The 21,556-nt window shown below is 30.9% G+C and overlaps 3 protein-coding genes across 4 annotated transcripts; 2 read left to right on the plus strand and 1 right to left on the minus strand.

Annotated features, from left to right (window-relative positions):
* Positions 1–1,560: 1,560 nt before the first annotated feature.
* On the plus strand, positions 1,561–3,561 carry LOC148196802 (ATP synthase small subunit 6-A, mitochondrial-like). 2 transcript variants are annotated; one of them, XR_015780082.1, is made up of 3 exons: positions 1,643–1,741; positions 1,845–1,887; positions 3,317–3,561. XR_015780082.1 is itself a non-coding variant. In XM_088092366.1 (2 exons), the coding sequence occupies exons 1-2, from the start codon at positions 1,621–1,623 to the stop codon at positions 1,889–1,891; spliced, it is 168 nt and encodes a 55-aa protein (XP_087948492.1). In that variant the 5' UTR covers positions 1,561–1,620. The 2 variants fall into 2 exon arrangements, 1 of the variants encoding a protein (XP_087948492.1); XM_088092366.1 differs by lacking the exon at positions 3,317–3,561 and having other exon boundaries at positions 1,561–1,741; positions 1,845–1,891.
* A 1,654-nt stretch (positions 3,562–5,215) lies between these two features.
* Positions 5,216–6,522, plus strand: LOC124836386 (aquaporin TIP1-2-like). The gene is made up of 3 exons (XM_047311538.2): positions 5,216–5,449; positions 5,648–5,898; positions 5,994–6,522. Exons 1-3 carry the CDS (start codon positions 5,317–5,319, stop codon positions 6,366–6,368), a joined length of 759 nt encoding a protein of 252 aa, XP_047167494.1. The 5' UTR covers positions 5,216–5,316; the 3' UTR covers positions 6,369–6,522.
* Positions 6,523–10,136: 3,614 nt separating this feature from the next.
* On the minus strand, positions 10,137–11,571 carry LOC124836385 (transcription factor MYB48-like). The gene is made up of 3 exons (XM_047311537.2): positions 11,360–11,571; positions 11,141–11,270; positions 10,137–10,908 (listed from the first exon to the last, which is right to left on the minus strand). The coding sequence occupies exons 1-3, from the start codon at positions 11,472–11,474 to the stop codon at positions 10,464–10,466; spliced, it is 690 nt and encodes a 229-aa protein (XP_047167493.2). The 5' UTR covers positions 11,475–11,571; the 3' UTR covers positions 10,137–10,463.
* Positions 11,572–21,556: the final 9,985 nt, after the last annotated feature.

Raw genomic sequence — 21,556 nt, forward strand, 5'->3', positions numbered from 1 at the left:
GTTTTTCCTTCATTTTATATTAATCAGTTGAAATGGAGAGTTATATGTAAAATACACTCTGATGTTAAGTTAGTAAGAATTCTGACTGTGTTAACAATAAATATGCAATGAATATAACCAAGCTACCACAATATCATAAATATCTGTATTTATAGATTTAGAAATAAATTTAAAGTTAGTATTAAACTATTTACGACCTAGTTGATAGTGATCTAACTTAACTTTAACCTAATCATCTTTAATGTTAACTCTAGTTTAGTTTGACTGTTCAACTATCCTATCGTTTTTTTTTAATCATAGACTAAGATTCTCATACTGAACAAACTTTCATATTATAAGATTTCTTTATCTATAAAATATTATCATGTAATTGGATAAGACAAACTGAGTTTTTTTCTTCTTCCTCTGTCTATGTATAGAGAAGGGATTTGTGAAAAGGGTGAAGAGGGCTCCGGTGAAGAAATAATCAGCATAAGTCAATGATGAACCAACAAGTGGAGAGTAATTTCAATTGTAATGATTTCAGACGCTTCATTAGTCAAAATCTACACTATTTAATGAAAATCGTTATTGAGTGGAGGAGTTTGAACAAAAGCTCCGTCATAATCATTTCAACAAGTGTGCGATTGCATGGGGATGATTATTCGCAATGTTTTGTAAAGGTAAAAAATGGAATCAAGGGAGACAAAACCAAGAAAAGAAAGACAGCAACGAACAAGGTAGATCATAATCTTGGAGGATGAGATAAACAGACACTTTTGTTCCCCTCATTAATCATTATTCAGCCTTTGAATATTCTTATGGAATTCGGGACAAATTTTTCAATTGTAAAGAAGTATGATTATTAGTTAAACTACAAACGGTGGAATTAAGACCACGAGGAAGATTAATGATTACAGCGGAACAAGAGAGCTAAAGATGTTCTTCACTGTTTTTTTTTTATAAGCATGATGCCTTATTTGTGTCTTACAATAATTAAATAGTAGTTGGGATCACTTTTCTTTTTCTCATAAAATTTAAGTAATTAATCTTCTTTGTTACACTCTTCTTGATTTGTTTCTAAGTATAATATGGATTATTAGGAGTCTAATATCAGTATGTAATATAAGAGTTAATCTTTATATATCAAGTCTAATTAATTAATATATTCGATACTTCATTTAAATGAAATCAATTTTCTTGTCATTTGCATTAGACAATATATTTTTAAAATTACAATTATAAACAATATTTGAGGATACAAAAATAAGAGACGGTAGTCTTGTAGAAAAAATATCATTTCAGAAAATTCCATTTCAAAAAAAGTTGGAAATCCTATTGTAGTAAACTTATTTTGAATGCATTTCATGTCGGAAATTTCATTTGGAAAACCCTACTTTAGAAATCTTATTTTGGTAATCTGTTCCAGAAATCATATTCCAGAAATTATAGTAAGTTTATTAAGGAAAATTTCTAAAACAGGTAATTTTGATTGGTCCCGATAACAAGCCCACTAAAGAGTGTTGGGCCTAGCAAAGCCCGTTGGGTTTGAGGGTGAGGCAATAGCGGAAGAGAATAGCAGGTATTAGATGTTGGAGTGGAGCTGAGAGTGAAAGGAAGAGAAAGAGAAGCGAAGAAAAAATGCGTCTGTTCGATCCTTGGTCTGTTTTCTTCAAGCGGGAATGGAAGCGAAATTGGCCCTTCCTGGTCGGATTCGCCGTCACCGGAACTGTGATCACCAAATTTTCTCTTGGCCTAACTGGTAAATCCACTTTCTTCTTTTCTCATCCCCAATCCTCTTTTTTTTTCCCCTGAAATTTGATTTTTGTTTTGAATCTTATTTCCCATGGTTTCATTTTCCGCAGAGGAGGACGCCAAAAATTCAAAATTCGTCCAGGCACACAAGAGGTAACGCTCCTCCCACCAAACCCTAGATTTTTTTTCACACGTTTTGCCCTTTTTTATTTTCTTTTTATACAAATGCGCTTCTCGTGTATTCGATTTTTGATATTTAATTTTTAACTCGTTGGAGTTCAATGCACATATCTGATGCAATATACCAGATTCTTCGTGTGCCGGAAATTGGACATTCTAGTATTTTAGCTATAATTTTTTTCCCGAACAATCAGTTTGGTAAAAATGCTCATGAATTCTGGTAAAATGAGAGCATCTGTGGTTGAAAGTATGCATAATCTGGCCCACGCAGTCATTATATTTGTTCAATTGACGTGGTTGATTTGATATAAAACAAAATGGTATACCATTACAAACACGTTATGAACTATTACAGCAGTTCAAAGCTTCTCATACTCATTTTCATCCTCTTTCTTAGTCCCATTTCTTTATATGTTGCATTACTGTCTTTCCTCTGCTTTAGTTTCATTGATGTGGCTCTGTTGATGTATTAAAAGTGTGATGGCCCTTAAACTTGACTGTCATTCAAAATTCAAATCTTATATTGTGGATGTGCCTAAGTGTATGCAATTTTCAAGTTTATGGATGTGAATTATTTAATGCGCGGTTTATTTAATGAGTTGTTACTGAAGCATGATTCCGGTGAAGATCAATGTGTGATATTATATTTTTTTGAAAGATCATGAGGTGTTTTAGGTTTGGAATTTCAGGCGATGATTTAAGAATTAATTTCAATAATATGAATGATTTTTCATGATATTGGGTTTGCTTAGTTGTTGCTAACCTTACCGAGGAACCGAATGTTAAATATCTCTACAAATATTTTTATCTTATTTTGCAATGGACTTTGATGTTTGAACCACTTCTTGCAATCTTGGCAATTGTTTGTCCTGTTATCTCTTAATCATATTCACACATAAATTTGTAGATTCAATTAATAGGATGCCATGCTATACCTATCTTTTCAGGTGACTTTGGAATGGAAGATTTGCACATTGTATTGGATGTGTTCAGTGAGCTTTGTTTGTTTTAGTTTTACAAATTGTAATAAAAGAGATGTTGCACACTCTCTCCGTGTTCCTATTTTCATTTTGGTTGTTTACTTAAACGTGCTTGAGTAGTTCATAACAAGCAGTTCTGATGAATGGATGCACTCTATGATTACTTTAATGTGATAATTATTGGGACCTTGGAGTTTTTGTTCTTACAATGATGCTCGATTGCTAACACCAAAGGGAAAATAGTTTTATCAATCGTGTATGTTTTTGGGACTTTCTGTAGTTTGCTTTTCAGCAGCTTTTAATACTATACCGTAGTTTTCCCAAACCATTTATGTCAGGAGATCATGTTCTGAACATACTCTGCTCTAAAATTTTCACGAAGTCTTTGCATGGAAAATTTATGCTGTTTGTAATATTTCCAGGTGATTTCGGAATGGAAGATTTGCACCGCCTTTGCACATCGTATTAGATGTCTGAAGAGAGCTTTTCTTGTTTAAGTTTTACAAATTGTAATAAATGAAGACGTTGTATACACTCCATTTTCCCATTTCCATTTCAGTTATTTACTTAATGTGATTGAGGAATCCATACTAAGAGCAATTATGAAATACTCAGCAGCCTTTATCTGAAAAACATGCTGTGCATTCAATTCTGATTTTTTCACTTAGTTCTTTGTTCGTCTTCTTATTATCTGTTAGGATGAATCCCTTGGCGGGGTATCTATCTGGGATGTAGAATCCAAATTAAGGACGTGCGAATTTGAATAAATTATGTTTTAATCTGCGAATTAGGTTATGATTCTTAAAATTATGGTTTTCAAAAACTGTTTTTAACTTTAAACAATAAATTCGAGAAAATCAAATGATTGTTTTTTATTATTGTTGTTAGCTTTTAATCCAATTATCTTGATGCGTAAGGTTAGTATAAGCTCAATCAAGTATGACCACTCACTAGCTATCATGAATATGGCTTTAGTTCTATGATATGTGAAAATATATCGAGTGAAAGAAAGTTAAGTTTTACATTTCCCTTATCTATATGTTTTCGTCTCTAAAGCTATCATGAGTATTACTCACAGCCATTTTAATTATAAGTAACTTAACTGAAAGATCATGCTTGTATATTGAAAAATTAGCTTTAGACATTTAAACAATTCTTTGATGGACTTATTTGATAAGATAAAATTTGTAATAATTAAATTAATATCGAGTAAATTCTAAATACTAAATGAACAGTTTACTATTTTTCTAAATAATTTACAACATTATACTATAAATATACAGTAGTATATCAACGAAAATATGATCATCACAGAAAACTGTGATTAATTAAAAATAAAACATTAGATACTTTTGAGACCGTTCATCCTAAAATACAAATCTACTTTAATCCTTAGAGATAATTCGTACATACATATACATACGTTAGGGGAGTTGCTGGCTGCCTCCAAGTTGCGACATAATTTTGAAATAGTTTTCTTCTCTCAGTATTGGCAGACCAGAAAAAGAAAATGCAAGCTTGGTTTCAAAGTTTGGTCCTTTAAGCCGACCATAACAATAAAGAAAGAATAAGATAAGCTAAAAAATAAAGATAATTTAAAGGCTGTAGGTCAGGAATGTTTGAAAATACTTGTGGCTCCTCATGCATCATATTGGTAGGCTCACATATAATTGAATACTCCATTCATATTTGCCTCTTCAGAGCAATGTTTCAATAATGTTGAACCTAATCAATTTTTCCATCCCACAGCTTGAAACCAATCTGGCACAACTCCAACTTCACAACAAGTTGCTAGATAAATCAATTACACTAGTATTTGACTCATTTCCCATTCTTGAAAAGAAGAAATAATTGTATGCGTATGAACCAATCCACCTAAATAAATTCATTGACTGCATTTCACACACCCATTACAGGTATTAATAATAATCAAGTTTTGTTTGCAAAACAAATCAGTTGACAAGGTTACTTTAGAGAGTGAGCTAATAATGATGAATAATAATGAATCCAACATTATTGGGCCGGTCCACATCACCGCCCAGTAAAAATTCAAAGGGTAGGTTTGGTCCAAAAGCTGCCAATTGATTGAAGGGCCCACAACGCATACGCAATTGGTCGGTGTCCAGTGACCGGTCCAAATCATCTTGTACACGTGTCATCACAAGAGCAACCGGGAGGCTCCTCCCTCCGCCACCCTAGACAATAGACAGGTGGCAAAAGTTTGAATTTCCTTCTTTTACCTTAACATTTTGTTCCTCGTGCCTTAAACTTCGCTAACACTAGTGTTTTGTAGTACTATAAAACAACCTTGACCACTCCACAAAAATTCACAACGAACTACATCATTCAAGTTAAGGCATTCATTCTCTTCTCTTCCATTCCAAACTCACAAAAACATAGAATCAGAGAGAAGAAGAAGAAAATGCCGATTTCTAGAATTGCCGTTGGAAATTCTTCGGAGTTGAGCCATGTGGACGCGCTTAAGGCTGCTCTTGCCGAGTTCATCTCGATGCTCATTTTCGTTTTCGCCGGGGAAGGCTCTGGCATGGCTTTTAGTGAGCACCTTCTCTTTAAATATTAAACTTTGTGTTGCTATGAACATGCATGTAGCAGTAACAACAATATATATAACAGTATCATAGTTTGTATATAATTGGTTGATGGTTATCTTCTGAACAAGGAGAATTAATGATGTAATTCTTCGTATCACTCTTAATCACCTTGTTAAGACCTAAGTTGTAATGGTTTGGCAGATAAGCTGACAAACAATGGTTCAGCAACACCAGCAGGGTTAGTGGCAGCGTCACTGTCACATGCATTTGCACTTTTTGTTGCTGTCTCAGTTGGTGCAAACATTTCTGGTGGTCATGTGAACCCTGCTGTCACTTTCGGTGCCTTTGTCGGAGGCCACATTACTCTCTTCAGAAGCATTTTGTACTGGATTGCTCAGTTGCTTGGCTCTGTGGTTGCTTGCTTGCTCCTTAAATTTGCCACTGGTGGAATGGTACACACCATAACATAACATAACATAAACAACCTCACTTTCCTCAACATCATTCGTACTTGTGTTAAATTTATGTTTTGTGTGTTAAATTGTAGGAAACATCTGCATTTGCACTTTCTTCCGGTGTTGGAGCAGGGAACGCTCTGGTGTTTGAGATTGTGATGACTTTTGGTTTGGTTTACACGGTGTACGCAACTGCAGTGGATCCAAAGAAGGGTGACATTGGCATAATTGCTCCCATTGCTATTGGTTTCATAGTTGGTGCTAACATCTTAGCCGGTGGTGCTTTTGACGGTGCATCCATGAACCCTGCTGTATCTTTTGGGCCTGCTGTTGTCAGTTGGACTTGGGCTAACCATTGGGTTTATTGGGTCGGCCCATTCGCCGGTGCTGCCATTGCTGCTGTTGTCTACGAGATTTTGTTCATCACCCAAAACACTCATGAACAGCTCCCCGTCACTGATTATTAATTGAACTGCCATGCCTTTCTCTCTGCTTATGTTTCTTCTCATTCCTCTGTTCTTTCTCTAGCATTTGCTTCTGTTTCTATTGTTCATTCCTTTCAACTTTGTAACACAAGAACATCTCTTTTTTTTTTCATTATGTGACGTTCATTTCATCTTATATATTGCTGTTAGCGAAACTTCATTGTCAGTTTAAATTTTTATTTTCAGGACTCGAATCTTAATTTAAATAAAATATTTAATGGCGCCCTTTATTTGGACGTGAAAGAGATGAATGAAAAACAAATCAACTGAATAAATTAAAAGAAGAAGATCATCAATTACAGAGAATAAGATATTTGAATTTTTTTAAAAGGACAAAACGAATGTAAAAAAAAAATGTTTTTTTTTCTTCTGTATTGACATTGGGGAGAAAGTGAGGTGAAAAAAAGTATGCATTACACTCCATTATCATTTTCCTTTTATATGCAAATGCTATCTTTCAGTGGTATATATCAAGCTTTTTTATCATGCGGATATTGATTTTTTTTTTTTAAATTGAGTTATTTAATATTATCAAATTGTGTATATTTTAAATGAACATCAAGATGCTTTCAAAGTTTTTAAATATTTTAAAATAAAATACTAAGGAAAAAAGTAAAAATTATAACGTGTTAAACATATGCAGTTCATATTTTAATTATATATTTATTTTATTGGTGATTTGAGACAGATTCATGAGGTTTAAAAATCATAAAGTGTATGTTCCTATAGTTGACAGTTTTAACTCTGAAAACATATATATAGTTCCTTGACTCTATATAAAATTTTAGCTAACAAAAACATCTTCTTCTTTTTTTTTCATGAAGAAACACTTTAGTTAATAGTTGACATCTATTGTACTATAAGAAAAAGTTATCTATTATAAAAATAAATACTAGCAAATTAATCTTATTATCTATTTATTTTATTGAGAAGTAATTCAAAAGATATTTATTATATATTATAATACAAGACCAGTCTTATAAATATTAAATAAATCAATTAATATATATGAAATAAATTTAGTAATACAATGATTTTATTTGTTTTATATGATTAGACAAAGTTACGCAAGTTTGTCCATATTAAATAATATATATTTCAACTACTTTAAACAAATATATTAAATAATTTTGTTAATATTTTAATTAGACGAGTTCAACAATTAGTTTTTACAAAGTTTATTGTATTTTTATAAATGTTTTATTTTATTTTACAAACGTTTATTATTTATATTTTTGTAGACATATCAACTTTAAAATTTATAAATTAATTTTAAGAATGATTATATTCAATACTTTATTCTAAACTTTAAAATTATTTATTATTTTTTAATGAAGATAAAACTTTCATTTTTTTTCTGTTTTCCCTACGGTTGTGTTTTCGTGAAAATTAAGAGTGTGTTCTTTTGAAAGAATTTGGGGGAGATGATTTGGGGGAGATGATTTGAATGGATTTGAGTGGATTTGAGGGTAATTTTTTTGTTGTTTTTTTGAGTGGATTTGTGGTTAATTGAGAGTGGATTTGGAAGTAAAGTTTGTGAGAATTAGTGTAGGATTTGATTGATGTGATAGATTTAAAAAATTAGTTTAATTGGTATAAATTAAAGATTACCAAAATGCCCCTAATTATAAAAGTAATATAAAATGTTATTTATTAATGTTATATTTAATTATAAAAATGTTTATAAAGAGAAAAAAATTATAAATAATTTTTAAAATTATAAAAATTATAATGTAGTAAAATAAATTTATTTTTAAATGTAGTATTTGTTTGTAACATATTTTTTTGTTTTGTTTTTATAATAAAATGTTTCTTTTTTTTCACAAAAATAATTTATTTCTGTCCAAATAAATAGAATCAAAAAATATTTCTTAAAGTAACTTTGTAATATAAAGAGCATTTTATTATTTTTATTTGAATTTTTAAAAAATGAAGATTTATCCCATAAAATTTGAATTAAAAACCTATAATTAAGAAAGAAAATTTATCCCCCCACACATCCCCAACCTCCTGCCGCCACCCACCCCCCCCCCCCTCTTCAACTTCCATCACCACTGCATCCGCAGTAATACTCAAGAAAATTTATCCCACATCCCCAACCTCCCGCCACCCCGCCACCCCCCAACTTCCATCACCACTGCATCCGCATCTCTGTAATACTCACCACTGCATCCGCATCTCTGTAATACTCATTCACCAGAAAAATATTCCTCAACCGCCGTACCCTCCCACCACCCAGAACTCTCTCCCCTCCCCGCCTACAAACCCCACACACCCAGCCCGAAACCCGGTCCATATGGAGTAAGTAGCTGCCGGGACTCCCTCCAATTCATCCGCCTCCGACGAAGACGATGAATCCGACAGCGGAACCTGTAACAGATGGTGCTCGCTCCGGTGAAGATCGTCTCCGGTGATAGGGAACCGGAGGACTGCCGCGCCCGAATCGCGTCCGCCGGCGATGCTGCTCCCTTGCGTACTTGGTATCTTGTGGTTGAAAATGGGGAAAAACGCGTCTTTGAAACAGGCTTCCAGTTTCAACGTAATACCCCTCCAAGTAACCAAAACAACGAAGTTCTGTAATCGGTTACCACGTAGACGTAACCGATTACAGAAATGCTCACATTCCTTCACACCACTGTAACCGATAAACCAAAGGATGTAACCGGTTACGGCTGAGACTGGTATTGTTCATCATCTTCTCAAACACGCGGTGGTGCTCCTCCCGCCTCCCTACCGCAAGTGGAGGTCCACCACGGAAACGGCGAGATGGCGGCTAAGCTCCAGGAGGTCGATTTGTTGGCAAAAATTGTGGCGAGAAACAACAACATCGCGACGGTAGATTTGGCAGCACCAGGACGAGGAAGAGAGACGTGGACAGAGAATAATGTGCAGACAGTTTAGAGGGCACATATGTCATTTGTGAACAAATCAGCGCAAATCTCCTCTTGATAGCGAGATAAAAAAAAGAGCTTCATCTCGCAAATGATCGCTTTTCTTCGCTCACAAATCAGCGCAAACGAACAGCTTGTGCCTCGCAAATCATTGCTCTCTTTTCTTCATAAACAGTGTTTCACCTTCAAGCGAACAGAGGCTAAGATTTATCGGAGTGAAAGATAAATTTTTTTGTCGTTTATTTGAATGAATTTGGAGGTAAATGAGAGTGAATTTGAAAATAAAATTTGTGAGAATTAGTATAGAATTGTATTGACGTGACAAATTAAAAAAATTTATTTCCAAATTCACTCTCATTTACCTCCAAATTCATTCAAATAAACGACAAAAAAAAAATTATCTTCAAATCCTCTCAAATCCCCTCAAATCCACTCAAAAGAACAAGGTAAAGCTTGTTTACCAGACCCTTTTTTATAAATGTGTTATTTTTAATATTTTTACAAAATCTATTATTTATATTTTTATATACATGTTAACCTTTTAAACTTATAAATTAATTTTAAGAATGATTCAAGACTTAATTATAAACTTATAAATATTTATTATTATTTTTTAAGATAAAACTTTCTTATTTTTTTTTCCTACTGTGTGTTTCCGTGAAAACTAAGATTCATCGGCAGTGAATCATAGCACTGTTTCCTCGATATTAAGCTTCATTTTAAAGCTTGTTTATGAGACCCTTTTGGATCGAAATGAGCACATATGTTTGTGTTGACATCTGCATGTCGATCGCATAGCTTTATACTATTGATACAGTTGTTAATAAAAGGAGCATGTGAGATGTGGGAGAAGTGTAGATGAGACTGAAATTAAAACTGAAATTGAGATGCAAACAAGTGCTTGATATTTTACAATGAGAATGACCAACTAGCTATCCTATTGGGTGTTTTTAGAAAGTAGAAGCACTGAAACCAAGATTGAGATATAAACTAGAGTTACGCCTAATCTGAAAATTATTACAGCTGGGTCACACTCACTACTACTACTACCTACTGTGAAACCGAACCCTTCCAAAAGCTTAAAGACGCAACAATGCTATACAGGTTAGACTTTAGCTGCATGCCACTGCCACACATACGCTATCAACAAAATATTGGTTGGAAAAAAGAATAGAATATCATACTATTAGCCGCTTAATGCATAAAAATATGGTTCCTCATCCATCATCACCCACAGATGGTCACAACAATACTCCCACGATGATGCAGATGGGTTGCAACCCTCTTCACTCTCTCCATAAACAAAACTGTTGTTCTCTTCTGACATGTCAATATCTTTCCATATATCATCCATTGAGAACTCACCTTCACCTTCATCTTGAGTTGAAGCTCCTCCTGTGTCGTAAAAGCTCTCTTCTCCTGCCTTTTTTGAAGCGTGTGGATCCACTTCATGCTTCTTTGAGGATACTGATATTGAGGAATGAACACTGCAAGATGGTTTTGTCGGTGTTGATGATGATGCAGCTTCTCCTCTTTTTTTCTCCTGAGCCTTTTTCCTCATCAGAGTCCTCCAGTAGTTCTTGATCTCGTTGTCAGTGCGCCCTGGTAACTTGCGAGCGATCCTTGACCACCTGCATATCATTAGATTTTGAGTCAAAGGGTCAATGATACAAAGCATAAAACTCAGTTATAATGGTTTCAGACTGTTGATTCGAAGTTTTACCTGAGCAATCTGCCGAAATACTAATTATATATACATGTATATAAGTTTTGGTTTGAAACAACATAAGAAAAAAGACAAAGGAACTAAGAAAGTATAGTGAAGTTGAGCATATATAATATGTTTGGTTATGATCATCAAACCTATTTCCCCATTTTGAGTGAAGCTCAAGCACGAGTCTTTCTTCCTGGGGTGTCATCTTTCCACGTTTGAGACCAGGATGAAGGTAATTAACCCATCGTAATCTGCAACTTTTACCTGTTCTATTCAAACCTACAACAAAGTGAGGTGGTTAAAGCTAGGGTGGTTCTTCCATAATGCATGCCTAACGCCTATTTTACTGTCTCCCGCCACCTTCAAACCTGATACCTTAGCAATAAAGTCCCATCTACGGTCTCCAAACAAGCCAACAAACGACACCAGTTTGAAATCTTCCTGTTCTGTCCATGGACCTTTACGCACTTCCTGTTGAACCATTTTCACACACCACTACTTCTGTAAATGGAATCTTTTCTCTCCAGGGTTCTTTCTTTCTTTATCTATCGCTTGCTGCCTCCTATGCAACCATTACCAACATTTATATATACGCCTTGTCGTACTCACTCCTTATTTTTTATAAGCCATTTTGCATATCCACCGTTCGTTTGGTCGTTTTTTCATGATGACATCACCCGCTACGTGGAAATAATCAGAGTAATAGATCAATATGTTCATGTAACTTTCACCATTTTTCTTTTTTCTTTTTTTTTCCTCTACCCATACACACCACTTTATTATTCATCTTGAACTTATCTGACAGATGTTTTTCTCCCCCAGTTCCACCTTCCCCTATGCATTTTCAAGCCCAAATTTCTGATTAATTAATCATATCTTCTAATCATATGCATGGATTTGCCTTATTGGTGCCTCAATTTAACACAAAGACAAGATTAACTATCACTCTGCAATATTGTACATTTTATTGTTTTTATAGCATATATATATATACCCTTTTGAATCCTTTATGAATAGTCTAAAGCATTAATATATAATCACATAGTAAAGACTTTTTTTGGGTGTTCTTTGATTCGCCTTTCATTGGGAGTGTTGAACAGTTGGCTAGCTAACATCTACTCTCAACATCCAGAGAACAGAAATATGAAGAAAAATAAAAAAGCTTGATTTTTTAGAAGTAGGATTGCAGAAAGAATGGTGTGTGAGAAAATTGAAAACTTGAAGGGATTCAGTTGACAGAGAAGCCATGCTGCTTGATGAAGAGTTTGATGGATATTACGGCTCTTGACTTCTGCAAAGGGCAGCACAGAAAGAAAAGAGAAAGCGGAAGAAGACAAAAAAAGTGAAGAATATAGGCAGAAATGGTTAATATGTTTTCTCAGAAATATATAATATTGAAAATGGATAGAGATATTATTCTAAAAACTATTGTTAGATAAATGTAGCATCCAAAGTTTGTGTGTGGTGCCCTCAGCAGAGAGAGTGTGGCACTATATGTCGGGCCAGTTTAGGTTATATTAAATAATACGATTTTTCCAACTTGATGTGCATGCCTCATATAAAGGTTTAAAAAGTCTATGATTTCAATTTTCAAATTTTGCTTTTTGTAGCTAAGATCCGTTCTAATTATAATTGAAGAATAATTTTATAACTTAATTCAATCTTTTTAAAATAATTAGAATATTTCTTATGTACTGAACCATCAAACCATGACTTACAAGGGAGTTTATGAATATATACGCCTGAAATTCAAAGAAATAGAAGGGCTTGTTTGATTCACTTTTCATTTTTGTAAGTTTTAAAAGTTATTTTCTAAAAATAGAAACAATTTTCACAAACAATCAATTTATCATTCAAAATATATTGAGTTTTGAAAATTATTTTCAAATTAAACAGGTGTTTTAAAATAAAAATAAAAGCAAAAACAAGTACAAAATCTTCTTCTACTTTCCATCTTTATTTTTAACTTCTCCTTCAATTTTACGATCTGCTATATTTTTTTGTACAGCCCTTCATCACCAACTATATATATAAGCAGCTTTTCCTATTTTATATTGAAAACTAAAAACAGTTTTTTGAAAATAAAAGGCAAATGAACTTTATTTGTTTTCAAAAATTACACAACATCATCTTTTGAGTAGATGCAATAAATAGACCACATATATATTCTGATAGAAATATATATAAGAAATAAACTAAAATTTTGAATTCTTTAATGAAATTTAATTGACGATAAATATTTTTTAAAAAATTTGTTTAAGTTTAAAGAAATTAGTAAAAAAAACAAAATACAAAAATAATCTTGTATATGAGTAATATATAAAGAACAAATAGAAAATTGAAGGTTAAAGTAAAATCCAAATTCTTTCCTTTGGACCGTTTTGGATGAAACTGATAGTTTCAAGGTAAAACGCGGATTTTACATGTTTTTAGTTTTTAAATCAGTAAAAAATCTTCTCCACCAAATTTACCAATTTATTTTTTACTTCCTGTAATAGAACCTTAGCTGTAAAATTTTATAAATGAATCTAAAGTGTTATTTTTTCATATATTTTTTACATTTAGGAGGACAAAGTCTAATATGGTTTATTTAACACCTAATTATACTTATTTAGTCAAATTTTGTCTTGTATGAGCGCATTTCTCACACAGATGTGGACGCACCCACACCTTATAATTAAATTTTTATATAAACAAATTTCACACGAATCCTTTATTACCCCATATGGATGCAAACACTAAGTTTTAGGTAAAGAAGAACAAGTTGAAAAAAAAATCCTTTCTTGTCAAGATTGACTTGTGCTTGACAACTTGTCTATATTTGTATAATTTGATGTATGACTTTTATTTGTTCATCATGAAACATCTTCAATTTAATTTTATATCTTGAGTACATTTAACTCGAATACATATATGTCGCATCTATAACTTCATAATAAAGGATTTTTAACTTGTCTCAAAATCAAAATCTTAGACTATTTCTAATTTAACTTTGATAAGTGTTTAATTTAAACTATAATTTTGAAATGAATTAGATGTTTATTTTATTTTGATTATGTAAATTTTCAGTTAAATTTATCTTAATTTAGTTTGTTTTTGTAATTTTCAACACCAAAAAAAAGTTAAAATGAAAAATAATAGATGAAATTTCAACAATTATGGACAAACTAGACTGGTGTAGCTCGGAAGTAAAATTTAGATTGAGTCACGAAAGAGTAAACTTTTTTTGAAGAAAAAATTTCATGCATCAAATCTAAGGCTGAGTTGTAAAGACTCATTTTCAAAGAAATTGCTCAGAAGCTTAGCATCAAAACATGAGAGTAAGCATAAAAGCAAACATACATAGGAAGGAAATCTCTACCGAGTCAGTCACAAGTGCATTGTCGAACACCGTCTTGAACAATTTATAAAAATAAAGTTGTACTCCTATTTTAGACAAACCCTTTTGGGATAGATTTTGAGACACTTTTAAAGAGTTTTTGTAAAAGTTTTTATCTATACTTACTTTTGAAAAAATAATCCAAGTTGTGGTTTAATTGATTCTTCTCTTATTTTTAGATATTAGGAATAAGCTCTAGCTAGTTATAAAATTATAATCTTAATGCAAGTAATTTATTCAAACCGTTACTGACAAATTATATTAAAATTTGATACATTTAATATTTATTCAAACCGTTAATTTTCAGTTAAATTTATCTTAATTTAGTTTGTTTTTGTAATTTTCAACACCAAAAAAAATTTAAAATAAAAAATAATAGATGAAATTTCAACAATTATGAATCATAATCTTAATGCAAGTAATTTATTCACACTGACAAATTATTTTAAAATTTGGTGATCTTATATTTTAGATCTAAAAATAGACCTAAAGTTACATTTAATATATTTTTTTTCTCCAATAAAACTTAAAAAGAGATTTATCCAAATATATCCAAAAACTTATTTTCTTTTATTCATTAATTACATATTCCTCAATTCATTTATCCTTATTTTGATTTTACAAGAGATAAAACGGAAAGTTGTCATTTTATAACAAAATGGCTTTTTTCTTAGCGAAATTATTGTTTGTTTAAACAAAATATTTTTAATTATTGAGTTTTAAGAGTGCAAACCATACACAAGGCTGTGGTGATGATATATCTTAAAAAAGAAATTGGCCACCAACCTAAATTGTAGCCAAGTTGTGATATTGGTAGGGACGACAAATTAAGTTTCAGAAAATCTTACTTTAAAAAAATTGCGTATTCTTCGTCTCATCTTTTTCACCTTTCAGAATCCAATCCATCATCACCGACAAATAATGAAACACGGTTACATCATTTTTAATGAATGACCAAATCAACTGATAAATATTATATAAATAATTAACTAAATTAATCAAATCTCTGCATTACGATATATTGATGATTTATTATTTATTATCTTTCTTCCCTATGTATAACACTGTCCCATTAAAATTTAGATTCTCCACAGAAATTTTATCTTATTTTTTTCCTATACTTTTAAAATAAATTATTTGATATTTTAAAATATATTAAAAAAATTAATATTGTCTAAAAAATCAATATATATTAACAGTCGTCCTTCTTTTAACGGCTAAATTTTTTATTAATAATTTTTTTAAGACACCAATTATATACCAACTCCTTTTTATTTAAAAGAATTACAATAAAAATAGCTTATATCAATGACAGTTACATATTTTTATCTTATAACAAATTTTTTATTAGTAAATAGGGAAGACACAATTGGTTTTTTATGATAATAAAAAATAATAGAATTATTAATAAAATTATTTTTATTTATAATTGTGTTGAATAAAAATAATTTTTATAATTTTATTGTAAGTTTTAAAAAAATAATTAAATTTAAACAAACCGTGATAATATTGATAAGAAAATTATTTTAATTTTAAAAAATATTTAAAAAGTAAAATTGGAAAATAAATATGAAAACAAAAAAAAAGTCCTCTTTATAAATATAAAATAATATTGATAAAATAATTATTTTATTTGTTAAAAATGTTTGATAGATAAAACTGAAAATCAAATGTGAACAACAAAAATAAAATCATCCTTATATATACTAATGAAAACACATGTGAGTTTGTATTTTTAAATATCTATAATATAATATTATATTAATAGGTAATTATATTATAATTTAACTAAATTAATATACGAAATAAATTTATACTTATTATAAGAAAAGTGTAAATAATATTTAGTTGTATACATATATATATCTTTTAAAAATAAAAATATTAACTTTGTTGAAAAAAGAAAAAATATCATTAAATTGAGAAATAAATATGAACACAAAAAAAGTAAATCTTCTTTATATTTATTTATTGATATAGATGAATGTAAAACTATGTTTATATTATTTTCAGTACATAACATAGGAATAGCAAAAACACAAAAGAAATATGTTGATTGAATTAAATATATAGTCTTCTCAAAACATTTCAAGGTTTGAATCGATAAGAAATGTATGAATTATAATCGATAGGAAATATGGGTGTGTGGTGTTGAATTAATTTATACAGATAATATCTGTGTTTAATGTTTAAAACTTACGTAATGATTTTGATGGTAGATATAAACAGAGAGGGAGACGAAAAGAGAAGAATGATTTTGGCATTTGAGCATTGGTAAGGAATGATATAAGGAACAGTAAGAAGTGATGAGATTTTGGCTTTAGTGAGAGTATTGGAGGGAAAAGGAAGAATCGAAAAATAGATATGAGAGTGTGAGTGGAGAAGAAAACTAACTAACATGGAAATGATTGAATTGTAATTGGGTGTTGAACTCAGGCCTGCCGGCCTTCTTCTCTGTGATTGGAAAAGTGGTACAGATTTAATATTGGTGAACCACAATAGCTGATGATAAGTAGATATGCAGAGTGGAATATTACATCATTTGTCTGCATTTATACTAACACCACTCACTCTGTTTGTGGTCTTCAATGTTCTTCGCATCCTTTTTTTAACATAAAGATAACATTATATCATAAATAATTATCCATACTTGCCACCTCATTCGAAATACACACCACAATAAATTAACATTTTCCTTAGATTCAAACCTCTCATTTTTATTTCCATTGGAACAAGTACACAATTTGGAGCATGGGATTCCTATAATAAACATTATTCTGTTTGCCTTTCTTTAATAACTTGAACGTTCAGAGTTGCCAAAAAGATCTGCCAGTGACGTGGATGTCACCATTTTTGTGGACTCACCACTTAATATTATCTTCAACATTCTCTGTCTTAGGGTTTATTACAAGATAATGGAAATGGTCCCCTACGTCTCTTCTTCTGTATCAATAAACTAAACCACAATTCAACATGATATTGCCAGTGTCATTCTTGCATTCTAGATGATCATTTTTTCTGCAAACTGTTTGCTTGGTTAATGGTCCCCGATTATCACCCTCTTTCTTTTTTTTATTTGCATGTGACCTAGACTTGGATATTCTGACGTTGTAGCAATAGCAAGATGCCATCAAATATATATATATATATAATATACATATACATCAACCATCTTCTCATATTACCTTGATTAATTCAATCACACCACACATACATATAAAATTATGACAAGATAATGTTTCTGTTTTTGGCTTTCTCTAATATCGATGAAGAAAACGACTCAATTTTGGTCTTTTCATGCAGAAAACTAAGCAACAACCCCCACCTCTATATGTGTCTCTCTTTTTTTTGCCAAATTTAAAGTTTACATTAGGCAATTGATTACAATTAAGATAATTGATTATCAAAGTGTTTTAGTCTTGTAGTGGTCCGACAACGGATGAAACAAAATGTTCAAATAGATCTCTCTAGAATAAACTCTAACCATAGTTCTGATACCATGTTAAGAAGTGGTTTTAAGCCTAATTCGATCCCACCAAACCAGCTTGGATGGTGAGATTTGCACTCCACCTGTATATTATAATTTGGTCTTATCTTTAGTCGATGTGAGACTTTTAACACCTTATTTCATGATTTGATCGGTTGTTGGTTATTCCTACTCTTATTCTGCTATTCATAATTTCAAGTATACATACTGTACACGCATACCTATTATAGAAATAGTATTTCTGGTTGTGGGGAAAGAAAGAAGCACGTTATGTGTCAGATGCAGGAAAAAGATGAACTGTGTGAATCTATTTGGGTTGGATGAGAAAAAGAAAAGTAAAATATTATTAATGGTAGAGATGAATATAAGATAATAATTAACCAGTTGAGGTTTTAGGATGGTATGCACTTGCTACACATGACACATGACACATGACACATGCATGCATCCTTCTACTGTTTTTTTTTTCTATTCAATGTTTCGTGTCCATTTAGTAATTAAGTAATTAAAACTCCTTACAGCTAGATGTTTTATAGTTTAACTTTATTGGATTGCAAAACAAGTACACATATATAAAATATATGATGTTATTTTTTCATTCATTGAGTCTCACCTTTTATTTGAGCACTCATTACTGATATGTGAGAGGGCATATCAGCTTTGTTTGATGGATCATTATACTTAAAAGTGTTTCTAAAACCAACTTTGATTTCCCATTTGTGCTGTCTCTCCTTTTCTAGTATGGACTTTTTTACTTGAGGCAGTTTTTTCTTAAGAAAATCCCAAAATGAATGAATCTAAGAAAAAATAAATCATACATGAGGAATTAGAGAAATAAAAGGAAGGGACAAAGGAAACTATAATTCAGTTCTTAAAATTATTGGAAAATTTGCATAGAATTGTTCTCCCTCTATGTGTATTTCTTTTCATCACATGAATTTTGATTCACTTTCTTTTTCTTCTTATCATTTATTCAACCTTTCTGTTCACACCACACCAGAATGGAATGAACATTAGTGTTTCCATGTGAATTCTCAAACATAAGAAAAAGTTACAAGATTCAAGCTGTTCATTATTTTAATTCGAAATGCTATATTTTTTTAGTACGGTTTAGGAATCCATGTTTTCTATTCTCTTTTCATTGTTCTAGAGACAGATTTAGATTATTTTTTTTCATCTAAATAGAATACTTGAATTTAATTTTTTTTTTAAATACTTGCATGATTTCTTTTACGAGGTATCTGGAGAAATTCTAAATTGTGTTACTTTTCATAAAAAAAAATCTAAAAATCTCTTTCTCTTGATTTAGATGAAAAAGAAACAAAGTTAAAAAATCAATTTAGAATTTGATTCATATGGAACCAGATTCTGATTTGATTACTTTTTTATCTTATTTAAAAAAAAGAAAAATACAAAAATTTAATATGTATCAAATAAATATAAATATATACCATTATATAGTTAATATGTATGAGATATGCATCGGTGCTTATATATAGTTGTGTTGTGTATTCCATTAATTGTAAGAGTTGATGTGTGGTGGGCCACCAACGTCTACAACTTGAAAACAAGCATCTGGTTCCATAATAGTGCCAATTTCCAACGTTTTTATGATGAACTAATGTGATTTCCACAGCATCATATATATATATATATATAACTATGAAAGGTGAAGAAGAAGCAAGATGTCGCGTCCACCGTTCATTTGATGAAAAAGAGAAGACTCACTGTGATGTCATCTTCCTCCTTGAGCTTGGATGTGACTGCTGAATATGGTATCTTATAATGATTATTAATTAATGGATATACCATCACCACATAACCATATTCTCTATTGCTCTTCGTTCGTGGATTCCACGTACTTATTAAACATTCACACCAAATCTCATTCCAAATTTTAACCTCAACACTTGAAAAACCAACACCAAATCTTACAAATGTTGTCGTGTTGTATCTATGATGCTCTCAATCTATGCTTCAAATTCTGCCATGATTCTATCATACACGAATATGTGCTTCTGGAATTGTACTTGAAGAAAGAAAGATCTGTATTCGATAAAAAAACAAAGCTTTCTGGTGAGAAGAAAATGCTTATAAAGTTGAAGGCTTTCCACCATGATGAAGAATATTGTGATGAGTCTCAAAAGATAAAGTTGGAAAAGTTTCCATCACAACAAAACATAATTCATAAGCTTCTCTGCTTTTGGCCCCACTCATGAAGTGACTATAACTTAATTAGCTAATTAGAGTAATTAGATATGTTAGTCTCTTTGGGTAATTGGATTCTCAATATAAAGATTCCTGTTCGCCTTTTCCTTTTTTTCTTTCTTTTAATTATGTCAATATTCTTTTAACATCTTAATATCATTATCTTTTAGGACAAATGCAGTAATTTTAATGTTTTTTACATATTTAATGCTATATAAAGATTTTGATATTCCTAAAATATTCTTCGAAGATCCTCACCGAATTCAACCCTTTTTCCAGGAATCTAATACTTTCCTGACCATGTTTATAACCATAACCTCAAAACAACTAATTTTGTTTATTTTTGTTTTCAAACGAGTTTAATTTAATGATAATAAGTTCAAAAAATATTTACAGAACAAATTACTTCAAGTAAAACCAAAGTGTGATATAAATTAAATCAGTATGTTTATTAAAACTAATTACATATTTAATCTCTTAAAAAAAACATCAGAAGAAACTGTTGATTCGTGATAAGATTGAGTGAATCTACTTGTAATCTAGTTATGAATGAGTAGGACAACATATATTTATTAAATAGCAAATATCTAATTATGTGATGTATTTTATGAAATTATTTTTTATATTTCCAATATCTCCGTTGACCGAAACTATACGAACTCATTTCGCAATTTGCATCAACCAATCTTACCGTATTTCACTAATCTCGTCCAAATATTATTATTATTATTATTATTTATTTTGGAAAATAACGTTTTTATTAGTGTTGGATATGATCAATTTATAAAATAAGAAATATTTAGTTTGAATCGTATTAATATTTTTTATTTGATTTTGTATAATGAATATAAATATCTGTTTTTATTAGTGGCAAGTGTTGATAAGAATGGTCACAAAGGAAGGGTTTGGTTGGAGAGGAAACGATGTGGGACAGTTGTTGTGACGAGGCAGTTTAACATTAGCACTTCGCAGAACAAAATAAGAACCGTTTATATGATTTATAAAGTCATGCATGACATTATTCTTATCTAAAGTTCAACATGTGGCTTGCATTTGTGACCAACATGTACATTTTTACCATGTTTCAGGATTCAACATTTGCACTAAATCAACACAAAAATAATTTTCATACTATGAAAAAAAAAAACTTAGTTTTTTTTTTTTAAAATAACTGTATAGTTTATTTCATCATGTTATTGTATTAAAATAAATAACATAAAATCAACTTTTTGCAAAGAATAAGCTTGGGCTTTGATTGTTTTTGGATGATCCAAGAATGTTGAGGTGTACCCAGCAGCGAATTAATGTTTTTTCTTCCTACACTCCCATGACTACTACTTGCACCTAGTAAAAAGAATAAAATATGTTCTCTAATTGCACCACAGTCTTTTTGTCACCCGTGTCTTCTTCTCTGCGAAATCTATAATATTTCCTAATTGCTCAATTTGTTCTGGGAAATGTTTTACATGTTATCAAAATCTTATTTCAGAA

The sequence above is a fragment of the Vigna umbellata genome, chromosome 6 (genome assembly GCF_029865625.1).
Source record: "Vigna umbellata cultivar VRB3 chromosome 6, Vumbellata_1.0, whole genome shotgun sequence".
NCBI classification, from domain to species: Eukaryota; Viridiplantae; Streptophyta; class Magnoliopsida; order Fabales; family Fabaceae; genus Vigna; species Vigna umbellata.